We start from the raw sequence: 24,681 nt of genomic DNA, 5'->3' as shown, positions 1-24,681 counted from the left end.
TTGTGAATGTACCATGCTCTCAACAAAAAACAATTTTGGTTGAAAAAAACCCCTATAGCTCTCTCCACCTTATACCTGGTGAGAGAGGTACGGAACCCCTCACTGGGTTCTGGGATTTGGGCACATCCCAAGATCTGTAATGTAATTCAGTTCCCTGCCTGTTCTTACTGTCCGGGTCTGTGCTGAAGCAGGGAGATTTGGCAGTGAGCTGCAAACTGCTTTATAGGGAGGATTTTATCCGGTGGTCTGTATTCCTCAGGAATCTGAGGGGGGGGGGGGGGATTCCTGAGTACAAGTCTCTGGGTAACTGCAACACTGGCCCCATTCTACCCAAACACACCCTGAAAACATTTTAGCGTAAAATCACCCATGAAACTCACGCCCTGCACATCTCCGCTGGCTGGCACTTCTGGAACAGTAAAACCACACATACATCTTTATTACACATGCAGTTACATGCCATGATTGGGTTGAAGAGCTGTCACTCACAATTCCCCAATATGGTTCAGGGGCACCCAGCCGGGCCAAATACCTTTATTAATGGCCTGAGTACCCCTTCACCATCACACCGTTCCAATATACCACCGCCACGAACAGCACACGTGAGCACGTGACTAAGATAAGCATCCAGGGTTACACCTACGTGCTACTCTAGCCAGCCCCTTTCTCCTCTGCAAAGAACCAGAGAGTTAATAGTAACCCCTACTCAATTGCAAATCATAACTATCCCCTGCCACCACCTGAGTTTATGCAACTATGATGAGACTAAAATATTTTTCAGGGCCTCAGGTCCCTGTTTATTATAGAGCAACTATGCACTTTAACACACCAAAATCAGTTGTAGCTAAATGTGTCCAAATCCTAATTTCTCTCCCCAGAACGTGCAATCAGTTCATTCAGAGCCCAAAGCATCGCGCGCGCAACACACACACACAATATATATATATTTATATATATATTAAAACATTTAATAACAATACAGGGCTTAGATTACAGAAAAGGTATTACAAAAAACATACAGTTACAATATAAGGCAGAACAGCTTCTTAAAATAAAAGTAGAAAACATAAAAAGGGAACCTATACTTTACCAAATGGCATAGATCAGGCCTGCACAACTCGTAAAGTGAGAAGGGCCAAACTGCTCCAAGGAAAAAAAATGTGGGCCGCATGGGTAAAATCATCATCTCTCCTACAGCACCTATCATCATCATCTCTCCTCCAGCACCTCTCATCATCCTCAGATATCTCCCCCAGCACCCCTCCTCATCATCCTCATAGCTCCACCAGCACCCTTCATTATCATCCTCATATCTCCCCCAGAACCCCTCACCTTTGCGATACTCCCCATCTATCTCTCATACCCCCATCTCTCCCCCTCACCCACACATCACTCTCCCCCCTGCACCTCACATCACTCCCCCCCTGAACCTCACAGCACTCCCCCCTGCACCTCACATCACTCTCCCCCCTGCACCTCACATCACTCTCCCCCCCTGCACCTCACATCACTCTCCCCCTGCACCTCACATCATTCTCCCCCCTGCACCTCACATCACTCCCCCCTGCACCTCACATCATTCTCCCCCCCTGCACCTCACATCACTCCCCCCCTGCACCTCACATCACTCCCCCCCCTGCAACTCACATCACTCTCCCACCCTGCAACTCACACCACTCTCCCCCCTCACAAGGAAAACAGAGTCGGGCCCCACAGCCCATTTCAGCAGCCCCCCACAGCACATATCAGCAGCCCCCCCACAGCCCATATCAGCAGCCCCCCAGTTCATTTCAGCAGCCCCCCCAGCCCATTCCATTTCAGCAGCCCCTCCATGTCAGCAGCCCCCCAGCCCATTCCATGTCAGCAGCCCCCCACTCCCCTCCCATGTCAGCAGCCCCCTCCCATGTCAGCAGCCACCCACCCCCTCCCATGTCAGTAGCCCCCCTCCCATGTCAGCAGCCCCAAACCCCCCTCCCAAGTCAGCAGCCCCCCACCCATGTCAGCAGCCCCCCACCCATGTCAGCAGCCCCCCTCCCATGTCAGCAGCCCCCCTCCCATGTCAGCAGCCCCCTCCCATGTCAGCAGTTCCCCACCCATGTCAGCAGCCCCCCTCCCATGTCAGCAGCCCACCTCCCATGTCAGCAGCCCCCCTCCCATGTCAGCAGCCCCACTGCCATGTCAGCAGACCCCCTCCCATGTCAGCAGACCCCCTCCCATGTCAGCAGTCACCCATCCCCCTCCCATGTCAGCAGTCACCCAACCCCCTCCCATGTCAGCAGCCCCTCACCCATGTCAGCAGTCCCCCAGCCCATTCCATTTCAGCAGCCCCCAGCCCATTCCATTTCAGCAGCCCCACGCATGAATGAATAAATGAACCATCCCCCCATGCTTACCTGGTGATGGTGGTGGCGGCGGCGGCGGCAGGGAAGTGTGAGGGAAGCGCAAGGGATGCACGCTCTAGCAGCAGACCCGGAAGTTCTGGGTTGCGCTACACTGCTAGAGCACGTCCCTTTGCTGGAGGAGGGAGGTTAGGGGAGAGCGCGCACAGACACTGCTGGAGCGGAGCGCATCCTTCTTTCCCTACCAGGGAAGGGGGGTTGAAGGGTGTCCATCGCAGACCGCATGTTGTGCAGCCCTGGCATAGATTCTCTCTCTCTTCTCTCCTCCTCCTCCTCATTCCACCCCCAGAGAGGTCACTGGTAAGAAATTATGAAATATCCTGCATCTGATCTCAAATACTCCTCTGTGGACATCTCGTTTTCATAATACTTGCCCACAGTTAAAAACATTATTTTCCATTGAACACAACCTAAACCCAGCCCCTATCGTAAATCTGTGGTGAGATTGACAGTCTTACAACAGAGTAAAACACCTCCCAGCAAAGGGACGTTTAAAACTCCTTTTCCATATCTAAATGTACTCATAACATCACTTCTGTAATACTTACTCACACTTGAGACACAATGCATTCAGGCCCTCATGGCGGACGGACACAATGAGACTAAATATAACAGTGTAATCCTAAAATTAATTGAAATATTAATATCTGTCCCTTAGTACCTCCTAGACATCACGTGTCTGTAATCATTATGTGCGACTCGGTTTCACAGATCCACACATGTAATTTTTAGCATGTTCAGCAGAGGCGTCTCATGATATTCTCATATTTAATAAAGTCACCCTTGGTTTGATACCTTCTGTAGCCACGCCCGTGGTCATCCATATAACCCCTATTAAAAATGCTTTGACTCTCGGTCTCCTGTGTACAGACAGTTTTCACAGGGGCTATATTTTACACCCAAGTCTCCAGACTTTGCCCTCGTCTCCAGCCATATGCACTAGGCCTGCAGAAAGGTGTTAACATACAATACACCCTCTCTTTGTACTTTCCACACCCAACTTCAAATTAAGCTCTCTTGAATCTAAGCACAAAGCTGGAAAAAGTCCTGACATTACTACTCCAACAGATGTTATTTTAAAATAAAACTCCAATCCCATTAACCCTTTACGCCCCAGAGGGATTAAAAATACCTAATATTTCATGACAAACAGTTAGAGGGAGACTTCCCCAAGTGAAATATTTTGTGTTTGAAAAGATTTGATTTCATACTGAAGTTTTTCCCACATTCAGAGCAGTTATAAGGCTTTACCCGTGTGGATTCTTTGGTGTACAACAAGATTTGATTTATCACTGAAGCTTTCCCAACATTCAGAGCAATTATAGGGTCTCACCCCTGTGTGGACTCTTTGATGTGTAACAAAGTGTAATTTCTGATTGAAGCTTTTCCCGCAGTCAGAGCAGTTATAGGGTCTCACCCCTGTGTGGATTTGTTGGTGTGTAACAAGACTTGATTTCCGATTGAAGCTTTTCCTACATTCAGAGCAGTTATAGGGTCTCTCCCCTGTGTGGATTCTTTGGTGTACAACAAGATTTGATTTATCACTGAAGCTTTCCCAACATTCAAAGCAATTATAGGGTCTCACCCCTGTGTGGACTCTTTGATGTGTAACAAAGTGTGATTTCCGATTGAAGCTTTTCCCGCATTCAGAGCAGTTATAGGGTCTCACCCCTGTGTGGATTTGTTGGTGTGTAAAAAGACTTGATTTCTGATTGAAGCTTTTCCCACATTCAGAACAGTTATAGGGTCTCACCCCTGTGTGGATTTGTTGGTGTGTAACAAGACTTGATTTCCGATTGAAGCTTTTCCCACATTCAGAGCAGTTATAGGGTCCCTCCCCCATGTGGATTATTTGGTGTGTAACAAGACTCGATTTGTGATTGAAGCTTTTCCCACATTCAGAGCAGTTATAGGGTATCACCCCTGTGTGGATTTGTTGGTGTGTAACAAGATGCGATTTCTGATTGAAGCTTTTCCCACATTCAGAACAGTTATAGGGTCTCACCCCTGTGTGGATTTGTTGGTGTGTAACAAGACTTGATTTCCGATTGAAGCTTTTCCCACATTCAGAGCAGTTATAGGGTCTCACCCCTGTATGGATTATTTGGTGTGTAACAAGACTTGATTTCCGATTGAAGCTTTTCCCACATTCAGAGCAGTTATAGGGTCTCACCCCTGTGTGGATTATTTGGTGTGTAACAAGATGCGATTTCTGATTGAAGCTTTTCCCACAATCAGAGCAGTTATAGGGTCTCACCCCTGTGTGGATTTGTTGGTGTGTAACAAGACTTGATTTCTGATTGAAGTTTTTCCCACATTCAGAGCAGTTATAGGATTTCATGTCTCTGCTCCTAAAACCCTTCATTTGTCTTGTCTGTTATTATGGTGTCTGCAAAATTTACTTAAATGCTGTTGATGAATAGGAATGCTCTGCTGAGTTTCTTGTAATCTTGTTCCAATTCTCATACAGGCTTATGCAATGTTGAAGTACTTAGAACATATTTCCATTATCACCTCGTGTAATATACGGTGTTTGGGACATTTCTAACATTGCTTCTTGTTCACAGATCAGTTGTATCTTCAGCATACATCTATGGTGAGAAAATTTATTAATGTAACATTGCAATGACAATGTAGATTTGGATGAGAAAGACATGTTCATTGAGTTCAACCTGTAACCAAAATTGTACTTGTTCAAGAAATTGAATACAGCTCAAACCCGTTATAACACGATCCGTTACAACATAGGCTCTCCATTTCCACAGGCTGAGTACCACAAGATTGGCGTAAAGCAGATGTGGTGCCTATATTTAAAAAGGGCGCTAGATCACAACCGGGAAATTACAGACCTGTAAGCCTGACTTCAATAGTAGGGAAACTACTTGAAGGTTTAATATGGGATAATATTCAGGAATACCTAATGGAAAACAAAATTATTATTAATAGTCAGCATGGATTTATGAAGGATAGATCTTGCCAAAATAACCTTATTTGTTTCTTTGAGGAGGCAAGTAGGAATTTAGACCAGGGTAATGCAGTTGATGTGGTCTACTTAGATTTTGCAAAGGCTTTTGATACGGTTTCAAGAGGTTGGTGTACAAAATAAAGAAAATTGGACTCAGTAATAATATAATGCCCCTGGATTGAAAACTGGTTAAAGGACAGACAACAGAGGGTTGTCAAAAATGGAACTTTTTCAGGTTGGGCTAAATTCGTGAGTGAAGTACCTCAGGGATCGGTACTGGGACCCCTGCTTTTAACTTGTTTATTAATGACCTTGAGGTTGGGATTGAGAGCAAAGTCTCCATCTTTGCTGATGATACTAAATTGTGTAAGGTAATAGAATCAGAGCAGGATGTAATTTCTCTTCAGAAGGACTTGGAGAGACTGGAAACGTGGGCAGGTAAATGGCAGATGAGGTTTAATACAGATAAATGTAAGGTTATGCAATTGGGATGCAAGAATAAAAAGGCGACTGTAACAGGGGATTTATCCCTGTTCACAAATGTGCCTCTAATCCAGCAGTGTGGTGGTTAACTGCTGGTAGGCAATTAACTAACACCATCTGGCTGATTACAGGTGTTAGAAAAAGCCTGCCTCTGAGACAGGAAGTGAGACTCCTGAGCACACAAGTGAGCTGAACAAGGAGACAGACGTCTTGAGCCTGCCAAAAGAGACTGCAAGCTGACAACAAGACACAGGGGATAATACTTCTATACCTGGATCCTGACATTGCCTTATCACACACGGGTGTGGACACCAGGAGAACAAAGAAGCCTTCCCCTACAGCAACCCAGCTAACAGATAAGACTTTTCTTTTAAGACTATTATCTATGTCTATCTAAGTATATGAATGTCTCTATGATTTGGGCTGGTGAATCGCTGGGCTAACCACGCAGTTAAAGAGAATTGGATCACAAGTGTATATATACTCCAGAGTGGAGCAGATTTTGTTTGCTGATTTACATGTTTGCTGTGTTTAAAGCAAAAGGCGCAATAAAGCCTTATTTTAATTTCACCTTAAAACAGTCTCCATTGCATACCTCTGAACACGTCTCTTACAGCGACTTACAAATTAAATGGAGATATATTGGGGGAATCCTTGATGGAGAAGGATTTAGGAGTGATTGTAGACTGCAGGCTTAGAAATAGTGCCCAATGTCATGTAGTAGCTGCAAAGGCAAACAGGATCTTATCTTGCATCAAACGGGCAATGGATGGAAGGGAAGTAAACATAATTATGCCCCTTTAATAAGCGCTAGTAAGACCAGACCTTGAATATGGAGTACAATTTTGGGCACCAATCCTAAGAAAAGACTTTATGGAACTAGAGAGAGTACAGAGAAGAGCCACCAAATTAATAAAGGGGATGGACATTCTAACTCAGGGGGGCGCAAACTTTTTTCCCTGCGCCCCCCTGACGGCTGTCCCCTCGCTCCCGCGCCCCCCCCAACCCCAACTTACCCGCGCTCCGGCGTAATGACGTCACGTTGCCATAGCAACGTGACGTCACATGACCTCGCAGCGTCATTTTGACGCCGCGTTGCCATGGCGCCGCAGGGAGGAAGCCGCCGGAGCCACGGTAAGTTAGGTTTACAGAGGCCCTGCAGCTCCCCCGGCACTTAATTTAAGTGCCTTCGGGAAGCGCGCGGGGCCTCTGTAAACCCCGCGCCCCCCGTCGGCAGTGTCGCGCCCCCCCTGGGGGTCGCGCCCCACAGTTTGCGCACCGCTGTTCTAACTTATGAGGAGAGGCTAGCTAAACTAGATTTATTTACAGTAGAAAAGAGGCGTCTAAGAGGGGATATGATAACTATATACAAATATTCAGGGAAAATACAAGGAGCTTTCAAAAGAACTATTTATCCCACGGGCAGTACAAAGGACTCGGGGCCAACCCTTAAGGTTGGAGGAAAGGAAATTTCACCAGCAACAAAGGAAAGGGTTATTTACTGTAAGGGCAGTTAAAATGTGGAATTCATTACCCATGGAGACTGTGATGGCAGATACAAAAGAGTAAGGAATTGTGTGCATGTGCCAGCTACCTGGGGGCATGGACCAAAGTGCTTCCCACGTTAGCTAGCAAAAGGTAATTGGGTGCAGGTAATTGTTAACCAATACCTGACACCCAATGTTAAGGGATAGGGCTTAAATCCCATATAAACGAGTTTAAACCCTATGTTCATTACAACATCTGAATGATACCTGATGCCTGATGAATTGCTAATCCAAACCTGATTACTTCATTGACCCCTTCCCACGTATGTGTTCATATTCTGTGTGTTATTTGTACAATCCTGTGTGTTCACCTTACATTTTATCATATCTTAGTCGTATTCAATTCAACCCAGTGATTTTGGTGTATATTATAACCCTGTACAAGCTACCATGACAGGCTTATAATAAACTGGTGGCAGCGGCGGGATTGAATTGAATCTGTGTAACAGTTTACTGCGGGACTCTAACACAGCGGGAATTCGTATAGAGTGCGAGTTCCTAAGGCTATTGATATTGAGCACACTGTTGTACAACATATAACAGGGGATATAACACCACCTCATTGTTCCCCTACTTGTGAGAAGCATTGCCTCAGGAGCGCAAGTGCCGGTCATCCATCTGACTGGACCCGGGCACAGATGCCGGAGAACTGTACCAAGTATGGGCTGGAACCTGCAGCCGGTAGAGCTGAATTGGAGGAGGTTATCAGGATGCACAAAACCCAGCAGGCTGAACGGGCCAGGCATCAACCCGCCCGGAGCAGAGGGAATGGACCCGGCTCTGGGGCGGCAGATACTGGGGAGGGAGCGGGTGATCTCCGAGACCACGGGAGTCTTGCAGCCGGAGGGGTATTGGCAGTTGCTGCGACCGGTCCATTTTCCCCAGAAGTGCTGACACTGATGACTGTGTGGGGAGAGAAGGTGTCCCAGGCGGAGCAGAACAAGCTCTTGACGCTGGTGCTGAACTGACCCACTTACACCCTCCATGAGCACGGAGCTCGAACAACTCCGCCTTGGACTCAGCAGCCTCTTGCGGGAGGTAGTCCACCGGCGGCGGAGGAGTTCCGGCAAGAGTGGCGGTGTTATCACTGCAACAAAGCGGGGCACATTAGAGCCCAATGCTCGGACCGTGCGCGGTCGGGCAAACAAGCCCCTCAGGGCCAACGCTCACAAGCTGTGAAGGTAACCCGTTTAACGGCATCCTCCGATGGCTCCCGCGCAGCCGGGGCGACAACCCTCCGCGGGACGTCTCCTGGAGAATCTGGCCTGGGCTGCATCGGTGACAGTGGCGGCCATCCATCCGCATCCGGCGGAATACAGCGGAGCGACGGCCGGAGCAGATCCACCACGGGTACCGTTGCGGCGGTTGCCCGGAGCTCACCAGCGGCAGCCACTCCAGTCCCCCTGCAATCGGGAACTACGAAGGCGGTGGTGTCTACGGAGACCAGCAAGGTAAGCCAGACCCAGTTGCAGACTGACCCTGACTTAGTGCTCCCCATCCCTTGTCCTTACCAGAGTCACAGGCCATGGATGAATATATCCAAGAGAACCTCAAGAAAAGGTTTCATTCGCCCTTCCAACTCCCCAGCAGGGGCTAGCTTTTTCTTTGTGAAAAAGAAAGATGGGTCGTTACGACCTTGCATTGATTACAGGGGTTTGGACCGCATCACCATTAAAAATCGTTACCCCCTTCCCCTTATTACCGAACTGTTCGATAAATTACAGGGGGCTAAGATCTTTTCTAAGTTGGATCTACAGGGGGCCTATAATCTGGTGCGTATCAGACAGGGGGACGAATGGAAGACGGCTTTCAACACACATAGCGGCCACTACGAGTACCCTGTAATGCCCTTCGGCCTATGTAATGCTCCAGCAGTCTTCCAGGACTTCATTAACAACGTTTTTCGTAAGGTACTCAACATTTTTGTAATAGTTTACTTGGATGACATACTGGTTTTTTCCAAAGATCACCAGGATCATATTCGCCACACTTCCTACGTTCTCTCTCGTCACCGTGAACACCATTTGTACGCCAAGCTGGAGAAGTGCACCTTTCATCAGACCTCTACTCAATTACTGGGCTACATCATTTCAGACGAGGATTTTATGATGGATTCCGGTAAACTTCAGGCAGTGACTGAATGGCCAAAACCCAATACCCTCAAGGCCATACAATGCTTTTTGGGATTCGCGAATTACTAATCGTAAGTTTATACGTATGTAGCCAGGTCTCCCTTTTCACCGCTGACCCCCCTCCTTTTCCAGCATACAGCCGCCGCGCACGAGGGAGTGAGGGGACAGATGCGCGAGTAGCGCGTTGCCGTGGAGTGCTGCCCGGTTACCAGGGACGTGAGCGGGCTGGTTGCCGGGGAAGCGATCGGGCCATTGCTAAGGCCGCGGTCGCGTTGCTGCGGTCCCGGCGGCTCGGTGAGCAGAGTGCCGCCATTATAGGGGCGTTGCGCATGCGCGAGGGCACCGGAGCGCTTGGAGGACCACAGATAGGTCGCGCATGCGCGGAAGGAACCCCAGAGTCAGGGAGAAGTCTCGCGAGGGTAGGGGCAGTACAGGAGAGGTTGCGGCGGCCATTAGGGATTCGCGCAGGCGCAGGGAAGGCGCGCACGCGGCCCCAATGTAAGTGCAGCCTCCACAGGACTACAACTCCCATGAGGCTTAGGGCCAAGCACACCAGGTGCATCAGTGTGGCCAATGAGGGCCAAGGATCTGCAGAGGCAAGTGGATACAATTCGCGGGCTTGGACCACGTTGGCAGTCAGAGCCAGGAGCAGCCCAGGGAAGGAGGTAGGGTACAAGAGTCGGGGACTCCCTGTACTAGGCCAGCACCCCCAGGGCCCGAGATAGCTTTGAGTTACCCCATTAGAGTGAGTGTTGCCAGAGTGAGTGTTGCCAGGGACTGCCCTAAGGTAGGGACCCTGTCACTCAGGTTTGTCAGTTGGAGTCAGGGAGCTGTGAGGGAAGGAAAAGTGCGGGGAGTGAGCGCAGCTCCTGCACCCAGATAGGTACCCACACCCCAGGTAGGCCCCAACTCCCCACTAGGTTAGTGGGTAAGTGCTGAGGGAGGCCCAAGATAGGGACGCTGCCCTTACTGCGAGAGTGTGCTGTCTTATCAGGATCACGGCTGACAGTGCTGTGAGGCCTGACAAGAAGGCATAGGGTTAGCGTGCAGCTAAGTCGCTGTACACACCCAGTAGATTGCAACGCGTTACGGCTAGTGCTGCGAGTGCTAGTGATTAGTTATTCAGGACTGTAAGGTTAGTTGCAGGGGTAGAGTAGAACCGGGAAGAGTAAGGGGAAAGGAGTAGGTTATTAACCCCTTAGGATACAATGGTGGATTCGGCGCAACTGCGCATGCCTGAGTCAGAAAGGCTCCCGGAGTTCTTCAATAAACTTTATTGGCAAAAAACACACAAGGGCTAACACCGCATTCTCCCCCTCTACGCGTTTAACGATTGACGATTGTATTAACCCCTTAGGTCCCAGATAGGTTCTCACCCTCCAGTTTGTAGTGCGACAGGGACAGGCCCTATGTTAGGGATCCTGCCACAGTAGGGTAGATTAAATAGGGACACAGCGGATGCTGCGGTTCCTGCTAAGAGGTTCGGATCCAAGTTGGGGTCCTCAGAGACTGTTTCCAGGTTGGGATCGCCCCTGGCGGTCCGCATGCAAAGAGTCCGGTTGGGGATCAGATGACGTCATCCTACGACTGATCCTTTGTGAAGTTGTTGCTGATCCGAGCACCGGAGTGCTCGGCAGGTACTATACAGTCATAAGTGCACCAACGGGCCCTTAGTGTAATTGTGGCTGCGCAGTCACCCATTGCCTCTCTCTGCAAGAGTGCGGGACATTGGGTGGGATTCTTTGGACACTGGGTAGGATCACCTGGTGTTGGGGAAGCGTCCTGCGCGACATCGCAGTAAGTGTCTCCTCGAGAGAGAGGGACACCTGTCATGATATGTGCATGGTATTGTGTTATATGCTGTTCCCAGTAAATGGTCTTAGTTATTATATATATCACTGTGTGTGAAAATTGGTTATTTGTATGTGTCCTGCGAGGAACCACTCCCCCTATGGTGGGAGCCATTGCAGGTGGAGGTGCTGTATCGAGTAAGTGGTTACCCCTAGTATAATTGCCCCAGGTTCCCCGTGGCGGAAGCTCAGCCCTCCTGTGAGCCAATATGTATAAACGTAGAGATTGACGCTCATACAAGTGTATGGACTCACCAACTGTATTACAGCATATAGGTAGATAGGAACTTCTATAAATAATTCCAGCAATATTATAATACTAGGTCAAGGGGGGACATGAACATGGGACCTAGCGGTCAGTCAGCGCGACTACCGCAGATATGGTTTACCCTGCTTACCCCCCTTAACATATACTCTTCCCTAAATAGGGACCAAGGTAACATAGAATGAGGGCTAATGCCCATTACCTTTCCATTGAGTGTATAGGAATACGAAATCCATCCAGGCGAAGTTCCACTGCGTGCAATCCTGATCAGGGAAATCAGAGTGTAGGGAAGCAAGGAGCACAGCTGAAGTAGAAGTCTGCAGGGAGAGTCCTGTAGAAAAAATGAATAAGGGGCACAACTCCGTGCTAAAACTGAGGGTGATTTATTGGATAATTGCACAGGGACAGAAACACAGCCCACACACCGACATGTTTCGTCCCACGGGACTTTATCAAGGTGTCAACTCCTGTGAGCCAACAGGTAACGCACCACACCTATGGTAACACCGTATGTTTCTCCGCACCCACAGTATAATCTGCGATTGGGGGGGGGGAAACCCGTCACACGTATTTTTTCTACCATTGTGGCACCCCTCACAGCTCTTACGAAGAAAGGGGCCGATCCAGCTGCTTGGTCACCCGAGGCTCTGTCCGCCTTCAAGGTACTCAAAGAAGCATTTGTATCCGCTCCTATCCTCCGTCATCCTAAAAACGATCTTCCTTTCGTGTTGGAACGTTCACCAAGAGATTGGGCATCTCTTCCTCCTTCTCTGCTTATCATCCATAGTCCAATGGACAGACGAAGAGAACCAACCAGTCCCTGGAAAAGTACCTAAGATACTTTATTTCTGATTCCCAGGATGATTGGACTCAACTCCTTCCTTGGGCGGAGTATGCTATTAATTCTGCCAAGAATGAACCCACCAGTGAGTCACCCTTTGTTTTATAAATTATGGGGTTCACCCTCCCTGTTTGCCCATCTCCAACATTCCTTCTGGGCTACCGACCATAGACGAACGCATTTCTTCTCTCCAAGCAGCATGGTCCAGGATTCAGACAACCCTTCTCGACTCCTCCCGCAGATCTAAACTTCAGGCCGATTGCCGCCGTCGTTCTGCGCCCAGGTACAGGCCAGGAGATTTGGTATGGCTCTCCTCTAAAATTATCCACTTAAAGGTACACTACCGACACACTTTATTGAAGTGTGGTCGGTACCGCAAGCCGGGAAATCTCCCGGCTTGCTATTGGCCGCCCCTCGGCGTGCCGCGCGTCATAGACGCGCGGTCACGCGTCATCGGGAGCGTGCGCCCCCTGCACGCGTGTCCAGGGGCTCCCCGAGGGAGCCCTGGTGTCCCGCGATCGCGGGACAGCGGCAGGGGGTTCCGGGGGACCCGGCGGACCCGGCAGCGGTAGGGAGAGCGCCCCGATCGGAGGGCGCTCTTCCGCTGCTTCGGCGCGCGCCCGTCACACTCGGGCGCGCGCCAGGCTACTGCTGCGGCACAGAACGGGCAAATGCTCGAATAAACTGTGCCGCAGCAGTACCATCCCCAAAATTGGCACCTAAATTCCTGGGTCCTTTTCGTATTTTAGAACAGATCAATCCTGTGGCATTTCGACTCCAGCTACCATACCGTATGAAGATCCCCAACGTTTTTCATGTTTCTCTCTTAAAACCTTTCGTCACCAGTACTTCTTCCCGGACCAGACTCGCAAGCCGGATCAAGTTACCATCCAAAATAACGAAGAGTATGAGGTTCAATCTCTATTGGATTCCCGCATGTCCAGGGGTCAACTCCAGTTCCTGGTGCAATGGAAAGATTTTGGACCCGAGGAGAGGTCTTTGGTTCCTATAAAGGACATTCATGCTCCGGCTCTTCTTTGAGCCTTCAGAAAGAGGTTTCCGGAGAAACCTTTTGAGGACCGTCCAGAGGCCGTTCCTGAAGAGGGGGGTACTGTTAGGAAGCTGATTTCTCAGCTCAAAACAGACTACCCTCAGGGAGATTCAGGGCTCGCAGCGCAACCTCAGCTTACCTGCCTCCACGGGCCGTCAGCTCCTCCGTCGCCGCAGGGTTCCTCCGTCGCCGCAGGGTTCCTCCCCTCGGCGGTCCCACCGTCCCTCCTTCTCAGTGGTAGGCGCGGGTCCTCCGTCCCGCGCGCACACGTGTGTCCCCCTCCAACGCTGGTCGCGTGCACACGCAGCTTACAGAGCGCGCGCCCAGCATCTACCCTTCTACTTCCACTCCTGCTGTGAGACTCCACCCCCGTACACCGCACGGGTGTAATCAGAGTACTACCAGTGCTCACCTGGGATTGTATCAGCCACACCAATCCAGAGAGGCTCGCTCCAGTCCTCCTGACCCGCCCCCATCCGATTGGTCAGCCCAGCCTTATCTAGCTTCTCTGAGCCCACACTCATCGCTCGACATAGCCTCTGTATGGAAGGGTTTGGTGTACTCTCGGTTTCTACAGGTTCTGACATGGCTCGTACTACCGCCTTTGGCTCTCGACTTCGACTCTCCTTGGACTACGTATACTCTGGCATCCCACGATCATGGCTTGGACTTCAACCTTCGTCATCTCTCCGCTCCCTGACCTCGGCAAGGCAATTACAATTCTACTCCTATACCCGGTACCGGCAAGTATTGTCTATGTTACTTACATCTAGCCTGGCAACGCTTAATACCACACTCCGGACACACTCCCTTTGCTGCGGGTGCGTGTATTCCTACCTCCCCCTTCAGCACAGGGGACGGGTCTGGTCTGCGGGCAGCACCGCATAACAAAATCACACTCTAAGTCAAAGGTTTTCCTGTCCAGATTCCCTTCTGGCAGACTCAGAGGCACCAATTCTTAGTGTGGGGTTATGAAAATGGGACCCAGAGTAAGGAATTGTGCGCATGTGCCAGCTACCTGGTGGCATGGACCAAAGTGCTTCCCACGTTAGCTGGCAAAAGGTAATTGGGTGCAGGTAATTGTTAACCAATATCTGACACCCAATGTTAAGGGATACGGCTTAAATCCCATATAAATGAGTGTAAACCCTATGCCCAGGGTCTTTGTTACAACATCTGAATGATACCTGATGCCTGATGAATTGCTAATCCAATCCTGATTACTTCATTGACCCCTTCCCACGTAAGTGTTCATATTCTGTGTGTTACTTGTACAATCCTGTGTGTTCACCTTACCTCTAAGGAATAAACTTTATTTATCATATCATAGTCGTATTCAATTCAACCCAGTGATTTTGGTGTATATGATAAGCCTGTACAAGCTACTGTACTGTGACAGGGGTTGAGCTGTATAATTTAAGTTACATTGTTATATATTTTATATTTACATTCACCCAGAGGAAGGCAAAGAAACACCCCAGTGAATCATTTTACAATTATGTCTCATAAGTGGAAATAAATATTTCCTCCTCACTCCAGTAATGGAAATCACATTACTCCCTGCATCAATGTTCTTCATATACTGTATTGTTCTGTAGGTATGACTTATTACAATAGTGGCACACGGGTCCAGCTAACCATTGGAATCCTATGACTATCTGACCACTAACATCTACAAATGATTAAATACAAAGCTTACACTAGACTAACTGGGCTGATTACCTAAAATAAAAACAGTCGTTCACCACAGGGGCCTATTCACTAAACTTCGATAAGTGACGTATAGCACTATAAAGGCAGGCGCTAAAGGAATTGCAAGATGCATTACAAGGAGTTGCTTTTAGTTTTACTGCACAGGATTGATACCGGAGGCTGGCAAGGACCCCCTGGAGACCAGCGGGGACCCCCTGGAGATCAGCGGGCACCCGCAGGGATCCCACGGGTCTCCGGTGGGTCTTCACCGGCCTCAGTGCTGTGCAGTAAAACAAAAATTGCAGCCAGTTTAATTACCTTAGCGGCTAACCGCTAAGGTAATGGAATGGTTTAGTGTTACGCCGGTGCTGCCCGCAGACCAGACCCGTCCCCTGTGCTGAGGTGGGACGTAGGGATACACGCACCCGCAGCAAAGGGAGCGCGTCCGGAGTGTGGTGTTAGTGTTGCCAGGCCAGGTATAGTAATGAAGACAATACTTGCCGGTACCGGTAGTAGAGGAGGAGTAGTATTTGCCGTTGCCAAGATCAGGGATAGGAGAGTTGCGGATGGTCGAAGGTACAAGCCGTGTTACAGAGACGCCAGAAGTCACGAAGTCCAGGTAGAGCCGAAGTCGAGAGCCAGAGGGGGTAGTCGTCCAATCCGCGTCAATACCTGAGGAGTCACTGAGAGAGTATACCAATGCTTCCATACAGAACTATGTCGAGCGACGAGTGATGGGAAGCACAGGCATAATAAAGCTGGACAGGCCAATGGGAAGAGGGGGCAGGCCTGGAGGACTGCAAGAAGTCCTCCCTGATAGGAGGGAGGTGTTACTGCCCAGCTGAGTGTAGTTATTGATTTGCATGGGACTATGTGATGCTTGGGGGCGACGCCTCACTGCAGGAGCAGTTAAAAGTGCTCTGTTAGGCGTGTGCTCTGTAAGCTGGGAATGCATGCACATAACGTCTGGAGCTGGCGTGCGTGTGCGCGTGGATTCGGTGACTGACGCACATATGCGCATGGGGTCAGAGACAGACGCACGTGTGCGCATAGAGCGCAGAGCTGGGGACACACGCAGAGGCTGCGGTTCAACAGGCACCTCTTCGGTTGGTGCAATCCTGTGATGGCGAGGAGCCAGAGTGCCAGTGGCAGACAACGGAGGTATGTGGGAATTGCGCTGCAGACGCTTGGACGCCTGAGTACCGACGGCAGGTGAGTAATGGTCGCGCTGACGGCGCTTAGACACCAGATTCCTTACAGTACCCCCCTCTTCAGGAACGGCCTCGGGACGGTCCTTAAATGGTTTGTTTGGAAACTTCTTCCTGAAAGTCTTCAGAAGAACCGGAGCGTGGATATCACGAAGTGGAACCCAAGACCTTTCTTCTGGGCCGAAACCCTTCCAGTGCACGAGGAACTGCAGTTGACCCCTGGATATGCGAGAATCGAGCAGGGACTGGACCTCATATTCTTCCCTATTCTGGGTAATAACCGGATCAGGCCTACGGTTATGGTTGGGGAAAAAATGACTGGATATGAAAGGCTTGAGTAGAGATGTGTGAAACACGTTTGGTATCTTCATGCTGTCGGGAAGTTGAAGCCGGAATGCTACCGGATTAATCTGTTCAATTATCGGAAAAGGGCCCAGGAACCTCGGCGCCAATTTTGGGGAAGGTACCTTCAAATAAATGTTTCTTGAGGACAGCCATACCATATCCCCTGGCTTGTATCTGGGTGCCGGACGGCGGTGGCGATCTGCCTGATGTTTGGCCCTTTGAGAGGCGGTAAGAAGAGCAGACTGAATCTTGGACCATGCTGATTGCAGAGAAGTGACACGGTCATCTACAGCCGGGACTCCGGAAGGAATGTTGGAGACGGGAAGACATGGGGGATGAAAACCGTAATTGATGAAAAATGGCGGCTCTCGGGTGGACTCGTTGGTAGCGGAGTTAAAAGCATATTCGGCCCATGGCAAAAGTTGTGCCCAATCATCCTGAGAATTGGAAATGAAACACCTCAGGTATTTTTCCAGGGACTGATTGACCCTTTCTGTTTGACCATTGGACTGAGGATGGTAAGCTGAGGAAAAAGAAGAAGAGATCCCTAGTCTTTTGGTAAAAGTTCTCCAAAATCTGGATACGAACTGTGATCCTCTGTCAGACACGATGGACGAAGGAATACCATGAATGCGAAAGATGTGATCAGTGAAGATATCAGCAAGGGCGGGTGAGGTGGGAAGTCCTTTGAGCGGAATAAAGTGAGCCATCTTAGAAAAACGATCCACCACCACTAAAATCGTATTCATCCCTTTGGACCTTGGCAACTCCACAATAAAATCCATTGATATGTGTGACCATGGACGTTCTGGGATGGGCAGAGGAAGGAGAAGACCGTGAGGCCTTTGATGAATTGTCTTGTTTTGCGCACAGACCGGACAAGCGTGCGTATATTCGAAAATGTCTTTGGACATCTTGGGCCACCAAAAGTTGCGACGTATAAGGTCCAAAGTCTTTTTGTAGCCAGGATGACCAGCTGCTCTCGAGGCATGTCCCCAATCCAGAACCTCGGGTATGAAATTAGGTCTCACGAAGAGCTTGCCCTTGGGGACCTTCAGGTTCTTTGGAATGGACCTTTGAGACTTGACGATCTTGTCAAAGCTTCTGAAGGAAGATGCGGCGAAAATCTTCTCGTGAGGTAAAATGGTCTCCATGGAATCTTCTGGTCTCTCTTCGGAAGAATGTTGTCTTGAGAGAGCATCGGCTTTGACATTTTTAGTCCCAGGAATATATGACAGTTGGAAATTAAATCTGGAAAAGAACAAAGACCAGCGGGCTTGCCGTGGACCCAGACGGCGAGCGTTCTCTATATATAATAAATTCTTATGGTCTGTGAGGATGGTGAATGGTTCCCTCGACCCTTCCAGGAGATGCCTCCATTCTTGAAGTGCCATTTTAACGGCCAGTAACTCTCTGTTCCCTACGTCGTAGTTCCTCTCTGCTGAGGTAAATTTCTTAGAAAAGAATGCGCAGGGATGCAATTTTTCTTGGGGTGAAGGTCTCTGGGATAGAATGGCACCGGCGCCAGAATCAGAAGCGTCCACCTCCAACACGAAAGGGAGATCGGTGTTGGGGTGATGGAGAACCGGTGCGGACACAAAAGCCTCCTTAAGTGTGTAGAAGGCGGTATTGGCCTCTGGTGACCAAACCGACGGATCGGCCCCCTTCTTCGTAAGGGCTGTGATAGGTGCAACAATTCTGGAGAAATCTCGGATAAACTTGCGGTAGTAGTTCGCAAATCCCAGGAAGCGCTGGACGGATTTAAGAGAGTCGGGTCTAGGCCAGTTAGTAACCGCTTTTAATTTGTCCGGATCCATCATGAAACCATCGCTGGAAATAATGTAGCCTAGAAACTGGGTCGAAGTCTGATGGAAGGTACATTTCTCCATCTTGGCATATAAGCGATGTTCACGAAGGCGAGAGAGTACGTAAGATGTATGAAAGATATGGTCCTGTAAATTCTTTGAAAAAATCAGGATATCATCCAGATAGACTATGACAAAGTCGTTGAGTACTTTACGGAAGACATCGTTAATGAAATCTTGAAAAACGGCCGGAGCATTACACAATCCGAAAGGCATCACAAGGTATTCGTAGTGGCCACTACGCGTGTTGAAGGCCGTTTTCCATTCGTCTCCTTGACGTATGCGTACAAGATTATAAGCTCCCCTGAGGTCCAGCTTGGAGAAGACTTTGGCACCTTGCAACCTATCAAAAAGTTCAGTGATAAGGGGGAGTGGGTAGCGATTCTTTACGGTGATGCGGTTAAGCCCTCGATAATCAATACAAGGTCTTAAAGTTCCATCCCTCTTCTTTACGAAGAAGAACCCTGCTCCAGCTGGTGAAGTAGATGGACGAATAAAACCTTTCTTCAGGTTCTCCTGGATGTACTCGTCCATAGCCTTAGTTTCGGGGAGAGACAGAGGATAAGTCTTGGACTTAGGTAATGTGTAACCAGGAATCAGGTCAATAGGACAGTCATATGACCTGTGTGGGGGTAGAAGGTCAGATTGTACCTTATTAAATACGTCCAGAAACTGGTGGTAAACCGTAGGGAGGTTCGTCTCAGGAACGGTGGTATTTGCTAGGAGTCGCTGTGGTTCGCCTGACCTTGGTTCCCAAGTGATGGGGTTGGTGGATGTCCAATCGATCCGTGGGTTGTGTAGTTGTAACCATGGCAAACCTAGGGTTATGGGTGTTCCCGGAGCCTGAATTACGTCGAGGGTCAGGGTTTCCTTATGATTATCAGAGGAAAGTACAACCGGAACCGTCTCTAATGAGATAAATGCAGGCGTGAGTGGATGCCCATCAATTCCGACCAAGGCGATGGGGATCTTTTTCACCACGAACGGTATCTGATAGTGTTTGGCGAACTCTTGATCCACGAAATTGCCTCCGGCTCCGGAGTCTATGAAAGCTACTGTGGAGACGCGGAACTTACGGCCTGAGAGGCACACGGGTATAGTGAGTTTCTTAGGGAATCCTTTTTGGGGAAGGGGACGAGGAGACATAACACCCACGAAGAGCCCCTTCATACTCACTGGGTGTTCCCGTTTTCCAGAGATGGAGGACATTCTTGGGTCCGATGTTTTTGCAGGTCCGCAATAATGGCACAATTCCCCGGCGCGGCGGAATTGCCGTATTGGTGTGCGAACCCGTTGAACCCCCAACTGCCTCGGTTCGGACGAGTCCAAGGAAGGACGGAGCGGTGAAGTGGACTTGGGGACTGTAGTAGTGCTGAGAGAGAGAGACGAAGGGGTTACCGAGCGAGTGCGCTGGCGCTCCGTGCGGCGTACCTGAATACGTTGGTCCACTCTAATCGCCAGAGTGATGAGATCCTTCAAAAGACCTGGCCTGGGTTGGAGAGCAAGTACAATCCTTGATGCTGTCTGACAGTCCTTGCCAGAATACGGCGACGTAGGCCTCCTGTTCCCAGTTAGTCTCTGCTGCAAGGGTCGGAACTCTATGGCGTATTCAGTCACCAGTCTTCGCCCTTGAGTAATCTGTAAAAGAGAAGAAGACGCCACCTCCCGACGTGCGGGGAATCAAACACTTGCCTGAATTCCATCTTGAAGGCTGAGTAATTCTGGGTAAGGTCATCTCGCCGCTCCCAGATGGGGGAGGCCCAAGCCAGTGCGCTACCCGTCCAACAGATTATAAACGTAGGCCACCTTCTTTCGGCCAGTAGAAAACTGGTGGGGGGCCATTTCAAATTGTACCTCACATTGATTAATGAAGCCCCGAAAATCTGAGATTCACCTGCGTAAGGTTTGGGGTTAGGATCCACATATCTAATTCAGTCTGGTCTGCGTCTTGTGGGCTCGACATAATGTTACGCCGGTGCTGCCCGCAGACCAGACCCGTCCCCTGTGCTGAGGTGGGACGTAGGGATACACGCACCCGCAGCAAAGGGAGCGCGTCCGGAGTGGTGGTGTTAGTGTTGCCAGGCCAGGTATAGTAATGAAGACAATACTTGCCGGTACCGGTAGTAGAGGAGGAGTAGTATTTGCCGTTGCCCAAGATCAGGGATAGGAGAGTTGCGGATGGTCGAAGGTACAAGCCGTGTTACAGGAGACGCCAGAAGTCACGAAGTCCAGGTAGAGCCGAAGTCGAGAGCCAGAGGGGGTAGTCGTCCATCCGCGTCAATACCTGAGGAGTCACTGAGAGAGTATACCAATGCTTCCATACAGAACTATGTCGAGCGACGAGTGATGGGAAGCACAGGCATAATAAAGCTGGACAGGCCAATGGGAAGAGGGGGCAGGCCTGGAGGACTGCAAGAAGTCCTCCTGATAGGAGGGAGGTGTTACTGCCCAGCTGAGTGTAGTTATTGATTTGCATGGGACTATGTGATGCTTGGGGGCGACGCCTCACTGCAGGAGCAGTTAAAAGTGCTCTGTTAGGCGTGTGCTCTGTAAGCTGGGAATGCATGCACATAACGTCTGGAGCTGGCGTGCGTGTGCGCGTGGATTCGGTGACTGACGCACATATGCGCATGGGGTCAGAGACAGACGCACGTGTGCGCATAGAGCGCAGAGCTGGGGACACACGCAGAGGCTGCGGTTCAACAGGCACCTCTTCGGTTGGTGCAATCCCTGTGATGGCGAGGAGCCAGAGTGCCAGTGGCAGACAACGGAGGTATGTGGGAATTGCGCTGCAGACGCTATGGACGCCTGAGACCCGACGGGAGGTGAGTAATGGTCGCGCTGACGGCGCGTAGACCCAGATTCCTTACATTTAGTAGCAGGCACTGATTAGTTGATGTAGAGGGGGTCGGTGAAGCTTGTAGTTTCCCCAGGAGGGTGTTAAGGCCTTGCGGCAGGATGACATAGACGTTAACCCCTACATTACCTTAGCGGTCCACAACCGCTAATTTAATGAATGGTTAACCCCTCGTGCTACCCTCCCACAAGGCCTAAACACTCACCCCAGGACATCTACCAACTTCACCACCCCCTGTACCAACACCACCACCGACAGGAATGGGTAAAAGTGCTATTAACCAAAGATGGCTATAGCGCTTTTCCCCATTAAAAAAACATCACAGTGCAATACATAAATACATCTTCCCCTACCCCCAACTTAATTTTTTTTCAAGATGACGTCAAATCCTTTGAAAAACAATTGGAACCTGTCACATGGTACTACAACCAATCAGATTTGGGGAGTACCATGTAATTGTATATCTCCCAATCCGATTGGTTGAAGTAACGTGATGGCAGCCATTTTTTTTGGTGACTTCACACACACACACGGACTGACTGACTGACACTCAAACACATACCCACGGACTGATACACGGACTGACCACACACACACACGGACTGACACACACACACGGACTGACACACACACACACGGACTGACTGACTGACACACACACACACCATGGACTGACTGACACACACACACACACACAAGGACTGACTGACTGACTGACACACACACACACACACGGACTGACTGACTGACACACACACACACACGGACTGACTGACACACACACATGACTTGACTGACACACACACGGACTGACTGACACACACACACGGACTGACTGACTGACACACACACACGGACTGACATACTGACACACACACACGGACTGACTGACACACACACACACGGAATGACTGACACACACACACGGACTGACTGACTGACTGACACACACAGACACACTGACTGACTGACACACACACACGGACTGACTGACACACACACACACGGACTGACTGACTGACACACACGGACTGACTGACTGACACACACACACGGACTGACTGACTGACTGACTGACACACACGGACTGACTGACACACGGACGGACTGACACACACACAGACGGACGGACTGACACCCACACACACACACCACGGACTGACTGACACACACACACGACTGACTGACACACAAACACACGGACTGACTGACACACACACACGGACTGACTGACTGACACACACCACACGGACTGACTGACTGACACACACACGGACTGACTGACACACACCACACGGACTGACTGACACACACACACACGGACTGACTGACACACACACACGGACTGACTGACTGACTGACACACACACACTGACTGACTGACACACACACACACGGACTGACTGACACACACACACACGGACTGACTGACACACACGGACTGACTGACACACGGACGGACTGACACACACACCACGGATGGACTGACACACCCACACACACACACGGACGGACTGACACACACACACACACACACGGACGGACTGACACACACACACACGGACTGACAAACACACACACACAGACGGACTGACACACACGGACGGACTGACACACACACACACACGAGACGACTGACACACAGCACACACACGGACAGACTGACACACACACACACACACGGACTGACACACACGGACGGACTGACACACACGGACGTACTGACACACACGGACGTACTGACACCACACGGACGTACTGACACACACACGGATGGACTGACACACACACGGACGGACTCCCCCCCTCAATGTGTCCCCTCTTTCCCCCCCCTCACTGTGCCCTCTCTCCCCCCCTCACTGTGCCCCTCTCTCCCCCCCCTTCCTGTGCCCCCTCCCCCCCCCCTCACTGTGCCCCTCTCTCTCCCCCCTCACTGTGCCCCTCCTCTCCCCCCCTCACTGTGCCCCTCTCTCCCCCCTCACTGTGCCCCTCTCTCCCCCCCCTCACTGTGCCCCTCTCTCCCCCCCCTCACTGTGCCCCTCTCTCCCCCCCTCACTGTGCCCCTCTCTCCCCCCCTCACTGTGCCCCTCTCCCCCCCCTCACTGTGCCCCTCCTCCTTCCGCCCCCCTCACTGTGCCCCTCTCTCCCCCCCTCACTGTGCCCCTCTCTCCCCCCTCACTGTGCCCCCCCCCTCTCTCCCCCCTCCCTGTGCCCCCTCTCTCCCCCCCCTCCCTGTGCCTTTCCTCCCCCCCTCCCGCTACCCCCCCCCCTCCCCCCCCTCCTCGTGCCCCCCCCTCCACCCCTCCCCCCCTCCTCCCTCTCCCCCCTCTCTCCCCCCTCCCCTCTCTCCCCCCCTCCTCCCTCTCCCCCCTCCCCCTCTCTCCCCCCTCCCTCCCTCTCCCCCCCTCCCCCCTCTCTCCCCCCACTCCTCCCTCTCTCCCCCCACTCCTCCCTCTCCCCCTCTCTCCCCCCCCTCCCCCTCTCTCCCCCCTCCCCTCTCTCCCCCCCCTCCCCCTCTCTCCCCCCCCCCCGCTACCCCCCACTCCCTCCCCCCTCCCCTTCCTCCCCGTGCCCCCCCCTCCCCCTCTCTCCCCCCTCCACTCCTCCCCTCCCTCCCCCTCCTCACTCCTCCCCTCCTCTCCCTCCCCCTCACTTTGCCCCTCTCTTCCCCCCCCCCTCCCAATGTGCCCCTCTCTCCCCCCTCACGTGCCCCTCTCCCCTCCCCCTCACTTTGCCCCTCTCTCCCCCCTCACTGTGCCCCTCTCCCCACCCCTCACTTTGCCCCTCTCTTCCCCCCCCCCTCAATGTGCCCCTCTCTCCCCCCCTAACTGTGCCCCTCTCTCCCCCCACCCTCACTGTGCCCCTCTCTCCCCCACCCTCACTGTGCCCCTCTCTCCCCCACCCTTCACTGTGCCCCTCTCTCCCCCCCCCTCACTGTGCCCCTCTCTCCCCCCCTCACTGTGCCCCTCTCCCCCCCCTGCCCCCCCCTCACTGTGCCCCTCTCCCCCCCCTACCCCCCTCACTGTGCCCCTCTCTCCCCCCCCTCACTGTGCCCCTCTCTCCCCCCCCCCTCACTGTGCCCTCTCTCCCCCCTCACTGTGCCCCTTATTGCATAGATTATTATATTAGATATAGGGGAGGGGAGGTACAATGATAAGAGGGGAATGGGATAAGAGGGGAG

General features: G+C 51.1%; 1 protein-coding gene across 1 annotated transcript in view; it reads right to left on the bottom strand.

Annotated features, from left to right (window-relative positions):
* Positions 1-2,312: 2,312 nt before the first annotated feature.
* LOC142486423 (uncharacterized) overlaps positions 2,313-24,681 on the bottom strand; it is a 22,996-nt gene continuing 627 nt past the window's right edge. Inside the window, 2 exon segments of the mRNA XM_075585011.1 lie at positions 2,313-3,648; positions 3,650-4,990. Of these exon segments, the coding sequence (XP_075441126.1) occupies positions 3,540-3,648; positions 3,650-4,764 (1,224 nt within the window). The 5' untranslated portion in view covers positions 4,765-4,990 and the 3' untranslated portion in view covers positions 2,313-3,539.

Source organism: Ascaphus truei, unplaced genomic scaffold, assembly GCF_040206685.1.
Source record: "Ascaphus truei isolate aAscTru1 unplaced genomic scaffold, aAscTru1.hap1 HAP1_SCAFFOLD_859, whole genome shotgun sequence".
In the NCBI taxonomy this organism is placed as follows: domain Eukaryota; kingdom Metazoa; phylum Chordata; class Amphibia; order Anura; family Ascaphidae; genus Ascaphus; species Ascaphus truei.
This window is presented reverse-complemented; position numbering and strand designations above follow the sequence as displayed.